This window comes from Diadema antillarum, unplaced genomic scaffold, assembly GCF_040938485.1.
Source record: "Diadema antillarum isolate AM-2024a unplaced genomic scaffold, OU_Dant_1.0 seq00000876_RagTag, whole genome shotgun sequence".
Classification (NCBI taxonomy): Eukaryota; Metazoa; Echinodermata; class Echinoidea; order Diadematoida; family Diadematidae; genus Diadema; species Diadema antillarum.
The window spans coordinates 348,878-372,946 of record NW_027271740.1 but is presented as its reverse complement, the minus strand read 5'-3'; the positions used below and the strand labels follow the sequence as shown (position 1 = coordinate 372,946).

The window sequence follows — 24,069 nt, the reverse complement described above, 5'->3', positions numbered from 1 at the left end:
CTTCTACATGACTGCAATAACTGTACAATGATATTTGAACAAAATCAACACGGAAGATCAGCAAAAGTTTGAATGAAACAAATGTTATGTTACACCTTTGGCATTTTAAGAAGTCTACAACATGGTACCTGACATTGGTCACCTTGCATGTACACTTATATCACTTATGGAAATAATAATTGTATCCAGAAAAAAAAACAGAATTCCTATTAATATTTATGTTTGTGTTTTTTTTTTTCTGATTGTGTAATACCTATGTTTCTGATGCATTCATGCAAAGTAGATTTCTGCAAGGGATGTAGTCTCTTAAAGATTACAGAAGTACTAGCCAAATCAATATTTCGTGGCAGTGTTAGTAGCATGGGAATTCCTTCGTGTATTCTGTGTTTTTAGTGGAAATGATTTTGTTTGTATTCTCCCAGTGTGGTCACAACCCAGCTGTCAGGATATGGGATGTTCAGGAAAGGACCCAGGTGACTGAACTAGTTGGACACAAATTTGGCATCGCATGTGTGGTAAGTAAAGGTTTTGACTCATTGTGGCTGCAGTGTAGGAAAAAAAGTGTTACAACTGAATCTATTGATGAGAAGCAGGCTGATTGTAAGGTGCTGTATATGCCGAATATTTTGCGAGGTTTTTATTGTAGGTGCTATTCGCAAAATTAAAGACAATAGCGAAAATAATGACTCTGATCCCGATATGAACGAATGTGATGCACATGTATACATTTCTGCATTCAGTATAGTACTCCACAATCGCGAATTTAACCACTCGCGAAATAGTCGGGAAGTCCCGATTTACGAGAATTTAGACTCGCTAAATTTATGGCGTATACAGTATAAGCTGGCTACATTGTACATTTAGTTATCATATCACTGCATAACGTCACGGTCATAAAGTGACTCTGGTATCAAATCTTAATAGTGTATTGTTTGACAAATACTGGTAAAAGACTTTTTAATTAAATTGACAGATCATTGTACATTTTCCTTTCTATGTTAAGATGCTCTCAGATATTTATGAATTGTATGTTTTCTATGATGATATGCATCTTTCTGCTTCTGAATGTTTTAAGTCATCAAAATAGTCCAAAAGGATTGTGACTTAACCAAATGAAGACTGGTCCCAAGTATACTTGGGCAGGTGTCTATGGGAAATGTGTGTTATAAAAAAAATCAGCTCGTCATCAACAGAAAAAGGATTTGTAAACAGTGATGGCTGTGGCATTGCCCTGCTTTTATACATATGAGAGAAAATATGGCCAGTAATAAACCCATCACATTGACTCATACAAAGAAAGAAGTGAAGGAAGGAAACATAGGAGGTTAGTTTGAATACCATTGAGGACATGGCATTTGGTTACTGTCACTTTTAACACCAAGTTTTGGTTTTCACCCATTAAGTGCTTTGGTGCGCTAATGACTTTGTTTTCAAACCACATGATATGTGATATATACATGCAAGTTATTATGTGCTTCAGTGTTGGTGTTATGAAATTTGTGAAAAGTTTCCATGAAATATGATCCTTTTTCTAAAATTGTAGGAAAGTAAAGTAATGGTCACAAAATGATTTTATGGTAAGTGATTAATCATAAATTATGTTTGTAAGAATGTTTAGTAGTTGTCACCAAATGATTGTATGATAAGTGATTTATCATGAATTAATGTTTGAATGAAGATGTATGTGTTTCAAGCAAAGATAGAAACTTTCAAGAATCCCTTTAAAATTTTAGAATAGATGAAGTTGGTAATGTTTTCTACATACATTGTATGTTCTTTGGATGATGGGAATATTTGATGTGAATCATGAATTCATGCCCCGCTGCAATGTAGCTAGCTCAAAAGATAGCAGCAGTGAAGACTACCTTCCTAAGAAGAGGCAGCACATAATTGAAATGACGCATCATTAGGGTAGATTAAGGAGGGGAGATGAAAGCGGATTACCCTCAGAATCTGCCGGCTTATCATCTAAAGACCTTGCTAGACTAACGAAACTCTTGCTTTTAAGTCCTAAACCATGAATGAAATGGTTTGACCAGAGGTAACATACAAGAAAGGACCTTGCCTATTTTTTTTTTTTTTTGTGTGTGTGTATTCAGTCATTTAGTGTAAGTTCCATATCAGAATATTTGCATAGCCAAATCCCATATATGTAGCTCATCCACATCATCACGTGGTGCCAAGGATGACCTCCTTTCTAAGCTCTCTTTGTTTCTTATCAGATATCAGTGCATCTAAGCCTTACACTCTCATCATGTAATGATATAAAAGATATCTGTTTTGTGGTTTTAGCCTGGTGTCACCCTAGTTAAGTTATAATTGACACACATGCATAAGAAAAGTGAATAACATCTTTTGGTGTCATGCCATTTTTAGATCTCCTTACTTTTAAAAGGAGTGTAGAGCTGTAATACATGATCTAAAATGTTGATGCCATTTTGGTTCTCTACTTTCATGTTTTTATAAATAATGCAAAATCAATCACTAGCATGAACACTGCTACAATGATATATTCAGGCTAGTTCCTATATCCTTATTTTAGCAAATATATCTTTCATTGTGTCACTTTCCATGCAATAATTCCCCATCTGATGTGCCTCCAGGCCTTTTCTCCAGATATGCGATATGTGGTGTCCATTGGAGAACAGCATGACATGGTTGTCAATGTGTGGGACTGGAAGAAAAACACCAAACACTCATCTGGAAAGGTTGCCTCCAAGGTAATTACAGCATCTTCATTTTCTTCCTCTTCTTCTGTTTGTTTTGCCTTCGTCTGCCTTTTTGTCGTAAGGGACTGGTAGGTTTGATATAGTATGAAGGCAAAGATCCAATGATCCATGCCAAAGTTTATCCAAGGCTGTTATGAATTAATCGCAAGTAAAGCAGTGTAATGACTATTTAAAAATCTGGCTGCGAACCATCACATGATTTAGAGACATGAAATCTGATAGAGATTGTGTGATTATATTTTCATGTAAATGCAATAACCACAAATTTTATCATGAGCGATGCAGTAAAAAGCAGTCAGTGTTGCAGCATGTATCATGAATAAATCTCCTATATTGACTAGTCTGGCACATATATCCCCACATTTAATTTGATGCACAGATGTGACATGCCTTGACTTACCTCCTGCAAATGGCCAAAATTTGAATAACAAATCATGTAGAAAATGCTCATATATCTTTTCTAGTTGGTGTAACACACAGCAACATCAGCTGTATACTTGTTGCTTTTATATCTTAAACAGAGTGGCGATATACTAGATTGTTGGATTTGTATCCAAACTGTACCATGGCTGATGTATCCCTTTAAATATCTGTACATTCTCAGTATTTGGGTGACTGTAAATAGGTTGTTTTTTACACTTGTTGGATGACAAGTGGTGCATATCAGGAAACCACTATCAGTTATTTGTGTTGTTGAATGCATTGCTGTGAGAATAATCAGTCTATCACACACACTGCAGTCTGACCCCTCAGAAAGTGCTTCACACTAGGCATGGCTGAAGGGTGATGGGCAAATAAAGGGAATGAACATGTTTTGATGAAACACAAATGATTAGCATAGCATTTTTGAGAATGTTAATTGAGTAATCCTGGCATTTACTGTGTATTTAGATTACCAACCAAACCTTTCACAGTGTTTCATTCTTGTTATTGGGTTTGTTTGTTTTCTTTGCATCCTAACTTGTGACAATCACAGATTAATTACATTAATTTCAAAATTAGCTGTTACCACAGCTAATTGCATTGTGTATTCATTTGATTGTATCAAGGCATTAGAATATATGTCATACATATTGTACCTGTATGCACATTGAACCATCAGTATATGATCAAAAACCCTCCAAGTTTTTGTCAGATTCAGAAAGTATAATATGTCATTTGAATGTATCTGAGTGAGCTTGATAATGTGTTGGATGTAAACGTAGAAGTGAACAATATTAAAGTATTTCTGTAATAGCAAGTTTATGTTGATAACCAACATGCAACAACTATTTGTGTGATTACTACAGGCAGTAGTGTTAATGCCCTTTCCCCCTAGCTTCTCAGATCATCAGGCGGTCAGATTAAGCCAGGCGCATTAATTTATCATTGCAATCTCATTGGGATAAGAGTCCTATCACCACGTCAAGCTATTCAGGTATATTTGCCTTGAAGTAATTGTTGATTCAGCCTTGACCAAGGCTAGATAGCTGAATAGCATTTTACTGTGCGAGTGTTATAGCCAATCTGTCACTGGGTCACAATCCACTCAATACTTGGACACAGACATGTAAACTGGAGGCCTTGAGAACTGACCAAGGCAGCTTCCCTTCAAACATGCTAGATACACCATAGCTTCACTTGATGACTTCACTTGATGACTTCTATCCATTATTAATTCTGAATGTAACTTCTTCATATTGGATGAATGGTACATTAATTAATGTCAGATGTGAGATCAACATTCCATTGGACTGATTTCAAGGATGCAGTTGATAGACAACTTCAGAATCCAGTTACTGTCAGAATCAAACTCTAGTTTTTGTAGCCTTCGATCACAACTAGGATAAGCATAATGGCTTCACCAAAACATGAAAAAAATTAAAAACAGTGAAATTCTGTTTCACAATCATTTCTTCTGTCACTTTAATAATTTGCAAGCTTGGGTTTGAGTGTTACAGATGTACTTTCATGAAGATGTCGTAAATTATTACAAGTAAAATTTACATGAGTCTAATACTGCTAAAAACTTCAGTGTGAATGGGACGTGTGCCCTCATTTGCTGAGCGGCTAGATAATTGCATGGTCCTTCGAGTGTGTTATAATCTGCACCGTCACACACAACTGCATTTACTGAGAAGTTACCCAGACTGAGAAATACCCTTATCAATAGCCAGGATTATCTTAATGGACAATACTCTTGATATAATACTGATCTAACCAACCATCTGAAAGTTGTTTACCAGTTCTTGAAAGGTGATATGCCAGCCATGGAATCAAGGAGAAATGATATGCCTTGAATCTTTGTGTATGTTACCGGTAATCAGATTATTGTCAAGGAATTCATTAAGAGACAAACTGACTTGAATGTCAGTTCTAAGCCTACAAAACTTGAGCAGAAATCTTTTAATGGTACAGTTCATTTTTATTTGAAAAAAAAAAAATCATATCATTTACTATGCCCTCATTTTGCATTTTAGAAATCTTTCACTCTAGAAAGGAAAAGTCATGATTCTTGTTATTTCTTCTTATATTTATATTGGCATTTAAAGGTATAGTCAATTCACTTGAAGAATAGATAATGCCAATAAGAATGGACAACCCCAAATGAATGAAGCTAATTGGAATATTATTATTTGTACCATACCTCTTTAGTTCATCACATCTAAGATAAGCTGTTTTCCATTGATGACAAATTATGCAGCAATCCTAAATTGTGCTAGATGCTTTTAGCTTGATTTTTTGTTGTTGAAGCATTTAATGATCAATGAATAGATGAGAATTCATTGACTACTCAATCATTCAAATTAATATACTCCTACTTATGACACAATAGTTTTACTACCACTGCTGAACATGGCCTTTAAAAGAAGCTGTCCTAATAAGATGCTGTGACTGAGATGAAGACTAATTACTTGAGTGACTTTCCCCATGCCAGTCAAGTCTGTGATTACAGTTCCAGTCCTCTGGGGTCTGTGCCCAACTCTTGAAGGTCAATGTACTTCTTGCAGCCATCTCCATGGATGTTTGTTAGCTGTCCTACCTACCCAGGCAGGTCAGTCAGTAAACCTAATAGCTGAGTATTTGCACAGGCCAGCTCCCAGAGGCACTGTATCAAATAGAGACCAACACATGGAAAACTTCTTGCCCAATGTCTTGTCCGGGATTGCAAGCTATCACTCAAGGCTTAGGGAGATATGGACACAGGCTAATGGCATTCTGATATCAGAGATGTGACAGCTTTCAGCTGACCATGTGTGATATATGTTTATGTATGCAGGGTAGAATGATGCGTATACAGCCTGTGTATGGAATTACACACTCATCCTCATGCATTTTACACAAAGTAAGCCAATTTCATTCCTTCAGGTACAGAATTTTGGAAAAGGATTACATCATGATACACTGGATTTTTTTCCCTGTATCATGTGCTACATGATGCACATTAAATAATGAATCATAACTTTCGAAATATTTGAAGGTAAGATCAGCATACTGTAGAAATGAGCTCCTTGTGAAATGCTGATGCTCTCAAACTGCATCTGTTTACCGTATTCACAGTGTATAGACCTAATGCTTAAACCATGCTCTGTCAGCATATCATAGCCATAACCACCTCAATTATTATATTTTGGATGAATACCAAGATTTTTACCCAAAAACCCTGAGAGTACAAACTAACAAATCCATATCCTTGGTGAGAGGAGTGGTTTGTGTTTTTGTTTTTCTCTCAAGCTTTTTTAATCTTTGTTTCCATTGTTCTGTTCAAGTAGGCAGCTACTGTTACTCGGTCAAAGGGTGGCCTGTGTTATGATATTCTGTGTTCAGTGCCCTTGTCAGGAATGTCAGTAAATCAGTGCTAGCTATCTGACTCAAAGAAGCATGAAATCCGGATTTTTCTTCTTCTTTTTTTCCAATCTATTGACATTTTTTAGGGGTCATGCACTGGTAGAAGGATAAATCAAATCACATTTACCTTCTGATACAATCAGGACCACAACAATAACAACTGCGGCATATTCAAGCTACATCATTCAAAATGTGGTAGGATACTCCAAATGAGATGAGTTTTGGGGGATTTCAGACAGTTTCTCAGCCTCCCAGGAATATGTAAGAGGAATGCGTTGCACAAAAGAGAGGCTCACTTGATAACAATGTCAGTACTGGTGTTACCAAGGAGCTTGTACCAAGGAGCTTCAAGCTCCTTTCTGTTACACATTGCCAGTCGTCATTACATAAACCCAACTGCAGGCTTCACGCTTTCCATGTAGTCATGGCTTCATAGAGAGAGACCAAAAGATAAGCTGCCATTTGATTCATTTCCTCACTCTCACTGCGTCCCCTGCAGGCAAAGTTTACATGTTCAGACAGTGGTCCTGGATGATAACAAGGGGCCAGTGTACTTCGGTCAGATAGTAATTGTCCGAAAACAAAGATTTAGAATAGAACAGAGGTTTTATCAAAATTTGGATTGTGTTTAGAAGCGCCATGAATGTGAAGGTTTACGGTAGGGCATGGGTTCAAGTCTCTAATGGGAGGGGAGGGGACGAAATATTGGAAGAATTTACGGTTGTTTAATTTTGTGATTCGAAACTTCTGTTTGGAAAAAAAAAGAGAAAAGAACTGAGCACTATAGGAGAGTGAAACCTTGCCAAATAAATTACCACAGAATTGCTTGTCACGAAAGTATGCCATTACAGCAAAGACTGGGTTGGCTCTTTAAAACAAGCTGTTGAAGTCTTTAAAACCTTGCTTGGGAAAGAGACATATTAGCTCTCTGTTGGTTGGCGAACCCTTTTCTTATAAATGCTATCTAAAGGTCTTCAAGCCTTTCAGGACTCTTTCATAGAGCAAGGCAGTACAACAGAAGCTTTGTAACGGAGATTAGCATCGTTAAACTACCTTGAACATTTTCTGTGGCATAATACTGGGGTCTATTTTGACAGACCATGCACTGTTGAGCAGGACTACATGCTTGTCAACACGGTTGCTTGGCGTGTATAATGACAGTTGTAGCTTCAGCTGCTTAATATACACATGTACTGTGTCTTCATTATACCTCTAGTACTGGCAATGGTTTGTCAGCCAATCTTCTGTGGAAGCAGTCTGACAGTCTGAATTGTATTTTTGGCAACCTAGTTTGGGGGGGGGGGGGGAGGGGAATTGGAAAACTCAGTATGGTAATGATACCATTTAACAAAGTTTAGACAAGAAAGTTATCAATGAATACCAGTATTGCTTTGTTAGCAGTTTTTCCAAGGCTTCCATGTACATGGAACACATTGAATGTTTCTGGAGTGAGGAATAAAAAAAAATGCTGACAGAATGTGATGATTGTGAATTATTTTGACAGGCATCATACAGGAAGTGAATTCTTCCTGCCTCCAATGTCTCTATGATGTTATCTTTCAACAGGCCACTTCCGTCCATAATATTTTAGATGACTAAAGATGTTGTGAATTGTCAACTCCTATGCTAAAATCTATAATCTGATAGTTTGACTCTTATGCCACATTAATCATCATCCCTTGCATAATTGGGGGTTGTTTTGAAAATGGATATATACAAAATGTACATTATATATTATGTGCACATGGATTCATGAATTAGCCAGTCTACAAATACATTCAAATTAAAGGATATTTTTTCTTGTGAGGACATAGCAAAAACCTTTCCCATCCATCTGTACAGACATTTATAGCTAATGCATTTTAATGCTGGTAATGGCGTACATTAAGTTGTTGCTACATTGGGCAAGCCTCATGCAAGCTCTATGGTCATCAGAGCAATCTTTGTTTTAAGAATGTATGCAAGGGTAGTCTTAGCAGGATCAGGAAAGCTAGTGTGTACTGTACTGTATGAAAGGAATTTGCCCTAAAAGTTAAGCTTCTGAAAATGTCTTTATCTCATTTCAGTTCAATTCAGTGTTAATTTAGCAATGATAATCATTTGGAAATACAATATAAAGTTGTTGATAGTGTAACAGGTGCAATTCAGTAAAAGCCATAGGCTTGATAGAATGGAATGAAATTGAACAGAAATCAAATCATAAACATGATATTGCAAATATACTAGTTGTATGCTGGATATTGTACATGCTCAGTCACTTGCTGAAGTGATCCTTTTTTTTATGCTTGTATTTTAAAACTATATATTTGTTTCTTTTTGTTCTTTTTGCCTGAAATCAAATATCTTCTATTTAGCTCACTTTAGATAAGAGTACATTACAGGAAAGTGATACTGTAAAATGAGGAATTTTCGCGTGCATTTTAATTTCGCGAATTTCGCGAGCGCCAAAATTCGCGAAATTAAAATGCATGCGAAAGTTTTTTTCTACACTACATGCATTGAATGCCAGTGGCAATTCGCGAAAATTTCATGCCACGAAAAAGGCTGTCGGCTCCAATTCGCGAAAATTTCATGCCGCGAATATATCATGTTTTACAGTAATTGCCAAGTTGTGCAAATGCATTTATCCCCCCCCCCCCCCCCCGATGAATTATCGTTTCAGCTGGCAAGTAGGTCCCATTGGTTTGTCTCGTCTTAGAGGTGTAAAAATAAATTTTACTAAAAATTACTTATGTTGGTACATTTGTTTTTGCTAATTGCCAACTTTGGGTCAATAAGATAATAATTTTCATGGACTAAAAGACACAGTTTATAATTATGCTACTCTGAAAGAAGTCACGATATATGAAAATAATGGGTGTGCACCTTTAAAACTGGTCTGTTTGTAATCACAGGAAAGGAAGGCCTGTTGGAGATACCAGCAGCCTCTGTCTGTAGTATGCCAGGGCCTACATTTATGCCTGTCCATTTTTAGATGTTGAACCTGTTTTCATACCCTGTGTATGCTATGGACTCAAAGAAAGTACAAACTTGCATTTCTCATCACCCACGCCTAGTCTCATTTACCCATGTGTGTGTCTAGACGAGCCTTTAGACAGCTGGGGCTGTCCCATACCAGGAGCACCAGCTGGACGTGATTAGGATACTCTGTATTATAATTGTCTTCCTCCCTAAACCTCAAGGTCTGATGCAGGGCTAATGGCCCATGACCAAGGCCAAATGAGTGGACAATCCATGTCGAGGTGCCTACGATATTATCCACACATAAAATTCATGTAAAATTCATAAAATACCTACTGCTCACTTCAGTAATAGATTGAAAAAAAGAAAGCAAAGTCCAGCCTGCACATTGTGTATAATGAGCTTTCTGAGGTACTCTGCTTTATGTAATTTAAAATTCTCCTCTTTGTACCGTGCAGTTTATTGGTGCTCGGAAATATTAAAAATGATTTCAGATGCGTACACAATGTAAGCCTGGAAGTCAGACTACCATGGAGAAATAATGCATGCCTTTCCCCAAGCTGTGCATCAGACTGTGTAGACATACAAACCTGGGAATGGAAATCCTAGCCTTTGTAAATAGCAGGAGCAGCCATGATACCATCTAGGCACATAATATTTTCTATGTATCACACAGTGAGTAATTCATTCTTTATGCACAATGCTATCTACCCGCTTTATGCATGAAATATGCTTTCCCCTGCCCCATTTTTCAGTTTTCTTTCTTTTTCAATACATACCTTTTTTTTTCGTATAAATATAATTATATAAGCCTGTACTTTGAATATTAAAGAGTACTGTAAAACCAAAGCAAATATTGGCATAAAGCTTGTGCAAATTGTAGCCAATGGCCATTTTTGCGGCATGAAACTTTTGTGACTTGTAGACCATGATAAAATTATGAGTATACTTCATGTACTAGTATTATTTACATGGATTTTTTAAGCACACACTGCTGGATAATATAAAACGCAGAATAAAACGGAATGTGTACTACTAAATGTGAAGTTAGAAATAAAGCCCAAAAAAAGGATTTGCACTACTTCTATGTGTACTAATATGAGTACTTGTGTGGTGTAGCAGCATTACTCTGCATTCAGTGCACTGTGTAGACAAAACCTTTCGCATACATCTCACTTTCACAAATCTTGACATCTCGTGAAAGTTTCATTCACATGAAAATTTCTGGTTTCACAGTACATTGTAACATCCTATAGAAGCTTTTTTAAAATCATGATTACATGTATTTTCTCTTTGTTTGAGATAGGGAGAAGAAGCATAGATCATTTGGTCACACATAACTACGAAAGAATTTGAGAAGACAAAAAGATATCCCAGTGCAGAGAGATTATTAAGGAGCGTGTGGAAAGCAGCTACATGTACATAGAGGCATCCATAACTATGTTATTTCTAGTTTCACTTCTTATCCCTTGTTTTATTCCACCTGTGGGAGAAGATTAAATTGCATAAATTGAAACTTCATTTTTATGGCGGCATTGAAAAGAAAAAAAAATGCACGAATTCAGGCATTAATTGTCAGAGAGGTATTGAGAGTACTTAGTGATGATGGAGGTTTATTGGGGCTACCATGAGACAGTAAAGTCAAACATGATCAATATCATGTACATTACAAAAATGAACTCCAAATCCATTTTAGGGCAGTGTACTTAATTTGTATGATGTGTACCTCTCTTCTCAGTGAATTGTATGGGTATTTTAGTTTTAACAGATCATTCAGTAACAGATGAGAGTATAAAGAGCCATATAAGAATAATAGTAATAATATGAAATATTTATATAGTGCTTAATAAAGTATGTTCCGAAGTGCTTTACAATTATCAAAACAAACAAACAAACAAACAAACATATAAATCAGCTCAAATACAAGTAATCAACTATACATAATCATCAGTTCTGTTCTAAAAATAAATGGGTTTTAAGTTTCGTTTTGAAAATGTCAATGGAGGGAGAGTAATGAATATGAGTAGGGAGGTTGTTCCAAAGAAGGGGGCACAAACAGAGAAAGTAAAGTCACCATAACAGTTGTGGGTGTGAGGGCCAAGTTTGAGCTGAGCTGTAGATGATGATCTGAGGTCCATGCGTGTAGCCAGTCTGGGTTTCGATGAGATCAGGTCAGTTAGATATAAGGATTAGATATTTAATGAGAGCATTGTGTACAGTGGCTATAAATACATTGCAATGTCAAAGTCATCTTTCAGTGGCTTTTAATATTGATATAGGACAGGATAACCATGTTGTTATTGTCTGTGAACAGTTGATGTGATTAGCTTTGTAATAACCTTAAAGGTGGTTTTGTTCCTTGCTTGTAATTAAGACAAGAGGTGTCAAATTAAAGGATGATACAATTGTTCATATCAATTGCTGAGTTCTGTTTTGAGTTGGCATTAAACTGGGAGTTAACACTGTAGACTGCTCATGTAGGGATTATATTCTTGTCAAGTGCTTTCTAGAATCATGATCACGAATTCTGTTGTGATCTCATAAAGACATTAAAGGTTACATATGGCTGCTTTCAAGGGTTTGATTCTGCGGTAAAATAAACAGATGATGTCCATATTCTGCACATATTTTTCCACTGATAGAATTATATTTAGTAAAACTAAACAAATGGTATCCATAATCTGTGGCTGTTCAACTGCAAAGCAAAAATATTTTGAAGCTGCAGTTGTGTATATGATTTGTATGATCTATCAATCAACTAAACGCATAAGAAGTGAGAAACTAAACAATGACATCATGCAAGCTGTGATTTCATCAAGTGGCAATTTGCATTCCCTCCTAAATGACATTAAATATGCATCCTTTTTTTCATGAGAAACATGCAAAATGTGGTTAACTTGTTTTATTTTTGTTTTGTTTTTTGTTTTTACTATTAGTGGTAGTAAGTAATTTCCTATATAGCACTATTACAAACTACTCAGAGCACTTGCAGCTCTCTCCAGCATGTTGATATTAAGCAAAAAATATTTCTAACAAACCTAACTAGGGGAAAAACAAATTTTAAAAACTCCTATAACATATCATATTAAATAGAAAATTGAAAAGATACAGGTAACTATAAAACAATACAATACAATTCAATACAATACAATTACAATAGCAAGAATTAAGAAGAAATAATATAATATTTTTAAAAATAAAAAAAGTTTGATTGGTCTTTTGCCTGCAACCTGGTTTTTTTTTTTTTTTTTTTTTTGCAAACTGTTAGTATCATTTCTCATGATGATGGTTATCGAAGATGAGGGAATACGGCGGGAGAAATTCATTCCAGTAAAGATATAAGAGGGAAGGATCAAGAGATTTGTGCTCAGACAAAGTTCCTCTCTAAGGTTCCGTGAATGGATGTTCTTGATAATGAGGTGTTGTCTCACCCTTGAGATTGAAAAGTCCTCAATAGGATAATGATCTCAAGAGATGTAATCGTTGCTATGGTTACTCACAACCCTTTCCCCATCAAGACAACCAATCAGTGTGGCATCTAAAAATGGAATGGATAGAATAGATTGGAATGCTTTTGAAGCTGTTGGACAATGCATGACATTTGCATTTTTGTGATATGATCCAAACTTATCAAGTCCATCAGCTGGAACATAGGCTTTTCCTATTGATATCAGGGATGGCATTTGAATTGTTGCAGCTGGTAGTAGGTATTCAGTGCTCTTAAAACCTTGAGTATAAACATGCGAAGTTACAAAGTGACTTCTCTTTTTTTCTTTTTGGTCTTTGTCTGCTTTTGAAGAGCAAATTTGATTGTTTTTAGGGATGGAAATTATCCCACATAGACTCCTGCAGGAAGTACAGTGTACAGTATAAAGATAGAGTTCAGTGCACTGTCACATGCCAGCCTCTTTGGGGTCAGCAAGGAGAATTACTCTCCTACTCTGATTATAAGTCACTGTGTAGTATATATCAGTTTCTCTCACAACAGAATTTGTCATTTTTATCCATCTTATGTGGAAGCATATGTTTGTGTGTATTTTTATATCAAGTTCGCAATTGAAGTTCAATGTTTCTATAGGTTATTTCAGTGTTCTCAAGCTTCCATGGTAGGAAAATGCTCTCAGTGCGATCATCTTAAACTACCAGTGAGTTTTGTATGGGGAAATAGAAGCATTCAAATTTTTTTTTCTATTATTTTGACATCTGTAGACATCTTCTAGTCACCCTAAAATGCTAATTTCTTGCTTATCTTGGGTCACTGATTTATGACTGGGAATTCACAAGCTGTGACTAGGGACTCTAAGTAAGATAAGTTTGCCACTGAGCTATTACTTATGGCCACCAGTAGTCTTTCTTTATTTACTGACTGACAAATCTAGGTACTTGTACCATGATTCCATGCAAATAAAGGCTTTTCAATTTGAAATTATTCTTTGGATTTTTTTTGTTTCGTTTTGTTTGGTTGGTGGTGTATGTGTTTGTTGTTGTTTTTTTGAGGAGATGGTGGGGGCTGTCTAGAAAATAACACTCTTAATTATAATTAGTTCAATTTTGAACAAAAAAAAAGTATGTTTTCCAGTAAAGCTCATAGACAACTTATGACTTATGGACATATCATATTTCTCTCCTTATACAAGTGTACAACAACTAGATCATAACAAAACAGCATAGTCAAAACCGTCAGCTTGTAGCAAAATTTAGTGGTGTGCCCAAGTTCCCGAGGGAAAACACTTTGTTTATGATCAATATCCCCTCACTTAAAATATAACTCTTTGACCTACAAAGGAGGCGAGAGTTGTCCCTCCCAAGTTTCGAATCATGGGATCAATTTTGCTTGCAGATACAATCTCTGTCTCATTGCCTGAGGCCTATGGCTCCCTCAATCTCCTGTCTTTGGGATAACCTTATCTGTCTTCTGCAGCTTCCTTAGAACTTCTTTAGGTCTTGAAATCTGTCAATAGAGGTATCTTCTTGGCAGGAGAAAACTAGATTTTTTTACCAGAAGTATCAAGTGAAATTTGTATTGCATATAAAATCATGATGAATTAAATGAAATAAATTATATTCCACACATTTTACAACTCAATACAAGATAGTTTGGGATGCATTTCATCGTGAATGATGTGAAATCGTTTGCTATCCAAACGCATTGAATACATGTCAGTGCATGTATGTCTGTCATTCTGTATGTCCATCAGTCAATCTTCCCTCCCATCTGGCTCACAGATTGTATGAACTTTTCTCAGTTGGCATAGACCATGCTGTGTTGTCCAGTGTTCTGTGGATATTGAGTGACATGTGACTGCTGTAAGAGGCATGTACTGTGAGGTCAAGGGTCACACTTGGCAAGCATGGACCTGGAGCTGTCTGAACAAAACTCAACTGGAAATACCTATTTCTCATTCCGGGCACTCTGGTTCTCGATTGCCACATCATGGTGATAGTGTTTTACATTGGCTGAATAAAATGACATACCCTTAGCACCTGTATTTGATCAATTAAATCTAATTTACCTGTTGCATTGATTCCTATCCAGACTTTCCACCTGTCATAAATAATCTGACTTTGCAAGTCACCAAACTACCTAAATCTTGTCAGTATTTTGAATTTTGAAATTTATCAAATTTGTCTTTCATCTTTTTTTTTTCTTCAGCCAATTCAACATTCAGAATCAATGTGAATGTGCCATTAGTTTTCTTGTTTTCTGGGAGGAATGTTCTTAATAAGTATATTTTCTTTCTCCTTTTCATCATCATTTATGTGCACACAGATAACTGGACTTTCCTTCTCTGAAGATGGAAGCTCCTTTGTTGCTGTTGGCAACAGATGTGTCAAGTTCTGGTATCTTGCAGCCAAGAGCAAAGTAAGTTTTGTGTGATAAAATATATAAATGCCATAATTGAAATGTTAAGGGGAATATGTATGCCTTCTTTCTATGAATTTAAGCGGATGATATCTTCTGAAAAGGGACAAAAAATGTTTAATGCATACAGAGCTATGATAATATTCATGGCTGAAGATAGATGGATATATAGATAGATAGATAGATAGATGGCTAGATAGATAGATGGATGGATGGATAGATAGATAGATGGCTAGATAGATAGATAGATAGATAGACAGATACATAGATAGATTTGGATAGATGTATAGATGTACAATGCATGCACATACTGTAAGTGCAGATTACTAGTATTTCATTTTGCATAATGTCACCTTTGTATTATTTTTTACGTAACTCTTAAATGACTGTCTCTAAAAGTCATTAATTCCATACCAGATCTAGACAATACTCTGCATGTGTACTTGTAACTCACATTATACCTCCTGATAACTTCTGTGTGGGAAAAACAAAAATTGATATAGATGTTTGTTCCTTTGTCTGTTCAGACAAGACAGATCCACGCCCTTAGCGGTAGATCAGGAATCCTGGGAGAACAGAGGAACAACTTCTTCTGCAGCATAGCGCATGGACGAGGAGAGAACAGGGACAAGGTGTACGTCATCACTAAGTCTGGCTTCCTCTGTGAAATCAACAGCAAGAGACTCCTAGACAAATGGGTGGAAGTCAGGGTGAGTGCATAGAGAAGAATATCAACAGTGTTTATTACTGAAGAAAAAAAGAAAGTGAACAAATAATATCATAAAATGATTTGAATACAGTGAAGAAGTACTATAATCTTTATCATGTGCAGTGGTTGCATTAATTTATAATTTGTCTTTTCCAAACACATGGGCTGTTAAATATACAGTGACATGACATTTGCTCCTCCGACAGTTGCTCTGGTCTTATTTTCTCTGAGAAATAGGGTTAGGGTTAGGGTTGTGATAGGGTATTTGTCTAGTTTGATTTGAGAATTAGTATTAGGATTTGGATTATGTTTGAGGGTAGAATTTATGTTTGGCTTAGCTTGCAGATATTTCATGGGAGTAATTGTTGCAGAAGCAAATGTCATAGAGCCTAAATATACAGTCAGCTTTAATAAGTCTGCCATGCAGTTAACAAATTTGCAAGATTTGTCCACCATGCCTCTTAATTTCAAACCCTGATCCAGAACATCCTAAAAGAGAAGACCAATGATTTATGGCATGATGAATATAAAACTATTTTTTGTGTTCACTTTCAGACAACTGGTGCACATGGCATAGTGGCCACTGAGGAGTATGTCTTTGTTGCCTGTGACTCTGGAGTCATCCGTCTATTCAATGCCTCCACACTACACTTCATCGCCACTCTACCCAGGCCTCACTATCTAGGGGTCAATGTTAGTGCTGGCATCGATGCAAGGTACAGGCAGCTTATCAGCCACCCCAGATATAGTGAATTATGATTGAGCTCAAAAACAGGTTGTTATTCCAAAGTTTGCCAAGTCATAATTTTCATATGGCATTGCACACAAATGCTAAGTTGATCCTCAGAATGTCAAAAGACATTGCTCTGCCATTCAAATATCAAAGTACATTGACACTGCACTCTTTCTGTGAGAACAGGGAGACAAGTACATTACACTCTTAACCATATATTTCTCATTTTACGAGCTGTCTCTACTCATATCCACACAGCCATTCATCTTACCCACCTCATCATATTTGTCTAATTGACCCTTTGTAATTCCATAATTGTTCTGAAAATGATTTTGGTCCTCTTCATTTGGTAATCTCCCCAGCCACATGCTAGCACACAAGGACAATGCCAAGTACCCTGATGCCATAGCCATAACATTTGATGACATCAACAAGAAGGTGAGTACAGCACACTATACATGTACATCTATTCAGTTTCAGCCTTTGCTATTGCCTGCACTTGAAGAGTGGAGAGTTTATTATATTAAATGGTATATTTCCTTTATTTATCTTGTGCTTTCTTTCCTTGTGTTGCTATTTATCATTTTGTATTTTGTTATTGGCACAAAAATAGGAGTACTGCTAAGTCACAAATTGTATTTGCTCATAATGTCGCTCTCATTTTATTGCATATTGGTCAATATTGGTACATGTACAAGGTATTTTGTTTTCCTCTATATCAAGATGTTAGTATTTATTTGTCCTCATCTCAGTAAGGAACTAACATGGATACAAATTTTGAAAAAGAGATGTATTATGGAAATAATTTGACAGAGAGCTGATCTGTACTCTCCATAGAACTCTTAAATGGTCTTTTGATGTCTTAGCAGTGAATGGAGTCAATGTTTGTCTCCCTCGCAGTTGACCTGTGTGTACAATGATCACAGTCTGTACATGTGGGACCTCCATGACCTGAGGAAGATTGGCAAGCAGTGGTCTTTCCTCTACCACTCGGCCTGCATCTTTGATCTGGATATGTACCCAGAGCTTAGCGACGGTAACCGGGCGGCTCTCCCAGCTGGGTCTTTCCTCACCTGCTCCTCTGATTGCACCATTCGGATTTGGAACGTTGATCCCACCATGAATACTAACATCTACAAACGCAACATATACAGTCATGTGAGTCACAGAAATCGAAGAGGGATGCAGCTAAAACAAACACTGCTACTACTACTTCTACTGCTGCTACTCCTACAACAACAACAACAACAACTACTACTACGACTACTACTACTACTGCCACTGCTACAACAACAGCAGCAACAACTCCTACTACTATGGCAACTACTATAACTACTACTACTACAACTACTACGAACAATACTTCTACTGCAACAACAACAACTACTACTACTACTACTGCTACTGCTACTACTACTGCTACTACTACTACAACTACTACTACTACTTCTACTGCTGCTGCAACAGGGAAACCACTATATAGCGAGGTCACTAGCTGCCCCAATTTTAGCTTGTGAATGTAGTAACAAAGAGACTAGCTGAAACACAGCAATGGTAAGCTCGGTCTTGTGAATTCACCTTATAAAAAGTAGTTACTCCTTGTAAGCTAGCTCTTTACAACAGGGTTTCCCTGTACTAGTGCTTCTACTGCAAAATAGAGAACTTGTTTTCGACACCTGTGTTTTGTGCAATATAGTCTTATTGAAATTCACAAATGCATACCACAATTTATTGTGTTCAGAGTTTTAGTTTATAATTAATTGCTCAAATGATGTAATACTTCATGGATGATGTAGTACTTTCCTTAATGGAAAAATAATGAATGAATGAAATAAATGAACTTCGTAAATAGGCACAATTAGTAGGTGTGCAAATGAGGTATAGATTTGATCAGATTAGAAGATAATAATGTAATGATTTTAATTATGATGTGCATGAATGATACTGAATAGTCTCAGAGAATTCATGACATTTGATGTCACCCCATGTCCAGGAGCTCCTCAAAGTGCTCTATGTGGGTGAGGATTCCTTGGAGAGCCTCCAGGATGGAGAACCAAGCCAAGCAGGAAACACTGATAAGGTGGATACAGAGAAGGGCAAGACGGGCATCAGATGTGTGAGGGTCAGTCCTGACGGTCAGACACTGGCCTCTGGTGACAGGTGAGATGACCATTGACCATCCTCATGTCCTTTCATACGCATATATGGTCATGGCATGCCTTGCTGCCATCTGGGGGCACTTCCACCATACACTACATACAGTGCATAACACTATGGGAAACAGCTATCATATTTGCCACAGAATATCTGATTAAGAATTTAAGTATGTTGATCATATGATTTGTCAGAACATCAATTCAAAGTTATTATGGTATGACTATTCATTTTTAATATATATATATATATATAGCAAGAAATTTAAACCTATTCCCTCCCTTTAACTCATGTACATAAATTCTCTATGCCTTTCATTGTTGTTGTTTTTTTCTGTTATGAATGATAAAGAAATGTATAGATGATACCCCATGTCAGAGACAATGGCCTAGGATGATCTACCTACAGAGAATTTTATTTCCTCTGTACTACCTGTCATAGCCTTATATGTTATATGCTTGGCTGCCTAACATGTAAATGATTGAAATAAAATCATGAGTTCTTTGCAATAAAAACATGTAGTTTGCCATCCCTTCTGAGTATTGAAGTATTGATATGTACATAGTTCATGTCTATACACTTCACAAGCCGTCAGACCTTTGGCTTGTTATTGTCAAGGGTCCAAAGAATAGAACACGATAAAATGTGATCGATGTACCAAGAAGGTATGTGAACACATTGTTTAGAGAACAGTGCCTGATAAGATTTACAATAGGCAACTTTTTCTGCATGTGACAGATTAGATCTTATGAATATCTCATTTGCATGATAGGTATGATATTATAATTTTATAGTTCTAGACTTCATCTATATCTAACCCCCACCTTCAAAACAAACACACAGAGCAATAGAGTTTAATGTACACTGGAGTATGTTAAATGTGCTTTTCTGTACACCATACCTTAATCCCTATACAATTCTCAGTGTACATCATTAACACACAATGGTGTATTTAGACCTCAAGGAAGGACGCGTACCATAGACTACATGTACTAATTATAAATGGATTACTTTGAGTTATCTCACTGTAGCCTTGATATGACCTCTCCACAGATCTGGCAACGTGAGAGTTCATGACCTCCAATTCTGGGATAAGGTGCATGAGATAGAGGCTCATGACTCGGAGGTCCTGTGTCTGGAATACACACAGCCAAGTACTGGTGAGCAGGTTTTGCCATACTTATTACCCCACAGTGGAGTTTACCAACGGGTCCTGCATTCTTCATTTATTACATCCATATCTAATTTAAGAATCAAGGGTTTGCCACCATGTCCGTAATGCCAAGAGTTTACCCAAGAGTTGAACCAAGAGTTAAAATATTCATACACATTACCCAGATACAACAGACACACAGACAGACAAACACAAGCGCTGACGGAGACACACACAAGCACATATAATGTACCAGCAAATAATTTTTATTTCTGTAATGAATTTCATTTTATGTAGTTTTTTTATTTATTCTTATCTATTCTTGACCTGGATTAACATTGTTTTAAATTTAGCATACAATTTTGAAAACATAATCTCCCTTTTGTCGTTGAGTTAAGTAAATTGAAATTGCACAAAGTCTAGATTAATGCACTTTTATGACTTGAGAGATATAGTTGTGCATAAGAGTATTACTAATAGTCAACTCATGAATTTGTTGTATTCTGCAGGCAATCATATTCCTAGTATTGATGTTCATCAGCATAGTAATGCAAAGATACATGTAAATAGGTTTCCTGATGACCCTCTTTGTTTCCTCTGTCTCCCAATGACAGGCTACAATCTTTTAGCATCAGCCAGTAGGGACAGATTGATCCATGTCTTTGACATGGACAAGAATTGTTCTCTTGTTCAGACCCTGGATGACCACTCATCCTCCATCACATCAGTCAAGTTTAACAGTGAGTTTTGCCTTCAACTTTTATTTTCAGACCAATTCCATACATTTGCTATATCTTCATTTTGGCATTTGTTTATTGTAAAATTGCTTTGGTTCATTGTGATTTGTTTGTTTCTGTTTGTCCAGAGTTGAGGGAGATTAGGACACTCTTGAAATCAGTGTTAGGGAATATTTAGTGTCCTGTGGCTTAGAATATACATGTATGTAGGAGGTTGTGAGACTGACCCCATCACAGATGAACCCCTAGCATCGCCTGATACCCTTCTACATCTTGATGGAGGTTAGTGATGTGGTTTGTGTATCACTTGGGAAAATTTTGCATCCCTGTATCGGCACAAACTCAACAATGCTGAAGTCATAGTCTGACATTTAACCCAAAGGCCTATACAATGCTATACATTCAATTCAATTCAATTCAAAGGTTTTATTTTCACTTCTTTCGACAGAATATACAAAAAAAAAGTATAAATTTGACATGCATATAGGTTTATGCATGGCTTGACATTAGCAGTGGTCCGGGGCCACAAAATTTAAACAAAAACAAAAAAAGAAATGATGTCTGGCCATCAAATCTTCAAAAAGACTATCTTTTGGTGACCCAATGAGGAAGCTAGATTTCAAAATGTTATTTCACACCATTACATTTCTTATTAGGGCCACCAAAATGTCCAATTCAAAGAATAATGTCAAGCCCCAATATTATTTATGAATGGATGAGTTGGTAGGGAATTAATCATGGCTCATTTTTCCCTTTCAGAAAATGGAGAGCAACTCCAGATGATCAGCTGTGGAGCCGACAAGGCTCTCATGTTTAGGATGGCCGTCTTCAACCCAGACCTTCAGTTTGTCCGCAACCACCATGTTGTGAGCAAGACTACCCTCTATGACCTGGCTATAGACACCACACAGAAATACATCACCACTGCGTGTCAGGATAGAAGTCTCAGGTATGTATTCTAAGCTCTGAGATTTCATATTACTACATGGAATGATCAAAAGTCCTGTATAGGTACTGTATCAACATAATGTCACTTTTAGTCAAACTATATTCTGATGTTAAATATGTGTACATCTATGATGGATAGCATTTATCAAAATAGCAATCCAACTTGTGCTTGGCTTACATCTGGCACAGTGTAAGAGTCTTTCATATGTGTAATTTGATTTGTGAAATATCTTGGTTTGTTTGTGGGTTTTTTTAGTTTATTTACCTAATTAGCATAAGCAACAATAATGGTCATACCTCATGATTACAAATGAATTGCAGGCCAATACAAATATTTAATTTCTTTAAGAATGTAAGTAAAATTGTAAGAATGTAATGTGCATTCAGTTTGATCAGAATGCAGAATATATTGTATATTGAGAACAAAAGTTGAAAAGCCAACAATTTTTTATCCACATTCACTTTACCCACCCAATTTAATTCTTTGGTGTACAGTAACAAGTTGGGACATGCAATTCAAGTCAAGAATTGGACTTGTTAGAACAGACAGACTGTATCCTGAATGTCTTCATGTATTGTTTATGTGTCCTTGTCTGTGTCAGGATCTACAATGTGGTGAGTGGGAAGTTAAAGAGGACATACAAAGGAGCCCAGAGTGATGAAGGAACACTCATCAGGGTAGAGTTAGATCCTTCAGGGATCTATGCTGCTACCAGCTGCTCTGACAAGAGTCTTTCCATCTATGACTTCTACTCAGGGGAGTGTGTGGCCACCATGATGGGCCACTCAGGTAAGATGGCAGTGTTGTCTGTAGTACAAAAAAATAATAATGATAATAATTTCCCTTCCTGAAATTTGATAACAATTTTAGTCGCTATTGCTATGCAATGATGGGAAAATCATTCCCTCACCAAATACTGAGTAGTCACCTACAGTATGTTGCCAATTTGATGATCTATTTGAGGAATAACTTCATAGAGTATTTGGCAACAATGACTAGGCATTTATGAAAGTTGGGCTGAGATGTTGAAGTCACACTGTGTACAAATTTATCTGGTTGGTTGTCTGTACTTCACTACTCAAAGCTATTTAAGAAAGGCTCACTACCCTGATTGCATGTTGCACATTATCTGTGTGTAGAGTAGATAATATACAACACTTACAAATGAGGACTTTGCATAAGTTTAATCCTGTGCCTGGTATGTCCTGGTAGTCAAATCACTATTGAGTAGTCACACTACAATACAACAATGCTACCCACATACTGTAAAGCCAGAAACATTCATAGCATTAAACTTCAACAAATTGGAGCCGACGACCTCCCTCATGGCATGTAGCTTTTGCAAATTGCCACTGGCATTTAGTGCACTGTGTAAACAAATCCTTTCATGTGCATTTTACTTTTGCAAATCTTGGCTCCTTGCAAAATTTGCAAAAGTTTAATGCGCATGAAAAATTCTGGTCTTACAGTAACATCATTACAGTGACAAACTCCTGCACAATGTGAAAATCCCCTAATCAGTAGAGTGCTTATTGAATCAGATAATCTTGTACCTAAATGTGTGTCTTTGTTCCATAACCACCTCATGTCATCCTGTTTCTAACTGCAAGAAGTGTTGGATTGTAACGGAGGATATCACTTGCCTTTATTCCTAAACACATTGTTTCAATAGAAACAATAGAGATACGAGGTCAGTCATGTTATGGGAGTCAGATCAATAATGATGTACATGATTCTAATGTTGTGTTTGAATGTTTTCATAATCATACACTCTCAATAGATATTTTGAATTGTTCATGTTAAACAGAGCTGGTAACAGGAATCAAGTTTACAAGTGACTGCAAGCAGCTGATTTCAGTGTCAGGGGATGGGTGAGTTTTGTAGTAGTTCAAAGATTCATTCCTATTTGCATATCTAGGGATTTTTTTTCTGTAATTGTAGCTGCATTGAGGAAGACTCTCAGTTAGCATGTTTCAGTTATCATCACAACAATAATAATTGTGATTTCTAATAGCCATGTGGTGATAACTCAGTTCAAGTTTATAAACTGGTGAGAATGAGAAGGATTAACCAGTGTCTGTTGCTGAGAGTGGTGTCTTTCTATGAAAGACTTGTTACACATGACCAAAGTGATATCATTGACCGCTATATAATATGTTTCCATGTCCTAAAACGTGATGCTTTACAAAAAGGTTAGCAATGTACAGTCATTCTTGCTACAGTCATTCTTGCTAGTATGTTTTGAGTTGCATA

General features: G+C 36.6%; 1 protein-coding gene across 1 annotated transcript in view; it reads left to right on the top strand.

Moving 5' to 3' along the window:
- Positions 1-24,069, top strand: part of LOC139740703 (uncharacterized) — an 86,685-nt gene that overhangs the window by 29,462 nt on the left and 33,154 nt on the right. The window contains exons 5-17 of the mRNA XM_071651271.1: positions 423-515; positions 2,604-2,720; positions 15,289-15,381; positions 15,909-16,091; positions 16,646-16,806; positions 17,186-17,261; positions 17,724-17,981; positions 18,817-18,983; positions 20,031-20,137; positions 20,745-20,870; positions 21,627-21,816; positions 22,418-22,605; positions 23,624-23,687. Coding sequence (XP_071507372.1) covers positions 423-515; positions 2,604-2,720; positions 15,289-15,381; positions 15,909-16,091; positions 16,646-16,806; positions 17,186-17,261; positions 17,724-17,981; positions 18,817-18,983; positions 20,031-20,137; positions 20,745-20,870; positions 21,627-21,816; positions 22,418-22,605; positions 23,624-23,687 — 1,823 coding nt within the window. The remainder of the gene's footprint in view (positions 1-422; positions 516-2,603; positions 2,721-15,288; positions 15,382-15,908; positions 16,092-16,645; positions 16,807-17,185; positions 17,262-17,723; positions 17,982-18,816; positions 18,984-20,030; positions 20,138-20,744; positions 20,871-21,626; positions 21,817-22,417; positions 22,606-23,623; positions 23,688-24,069) is intronic.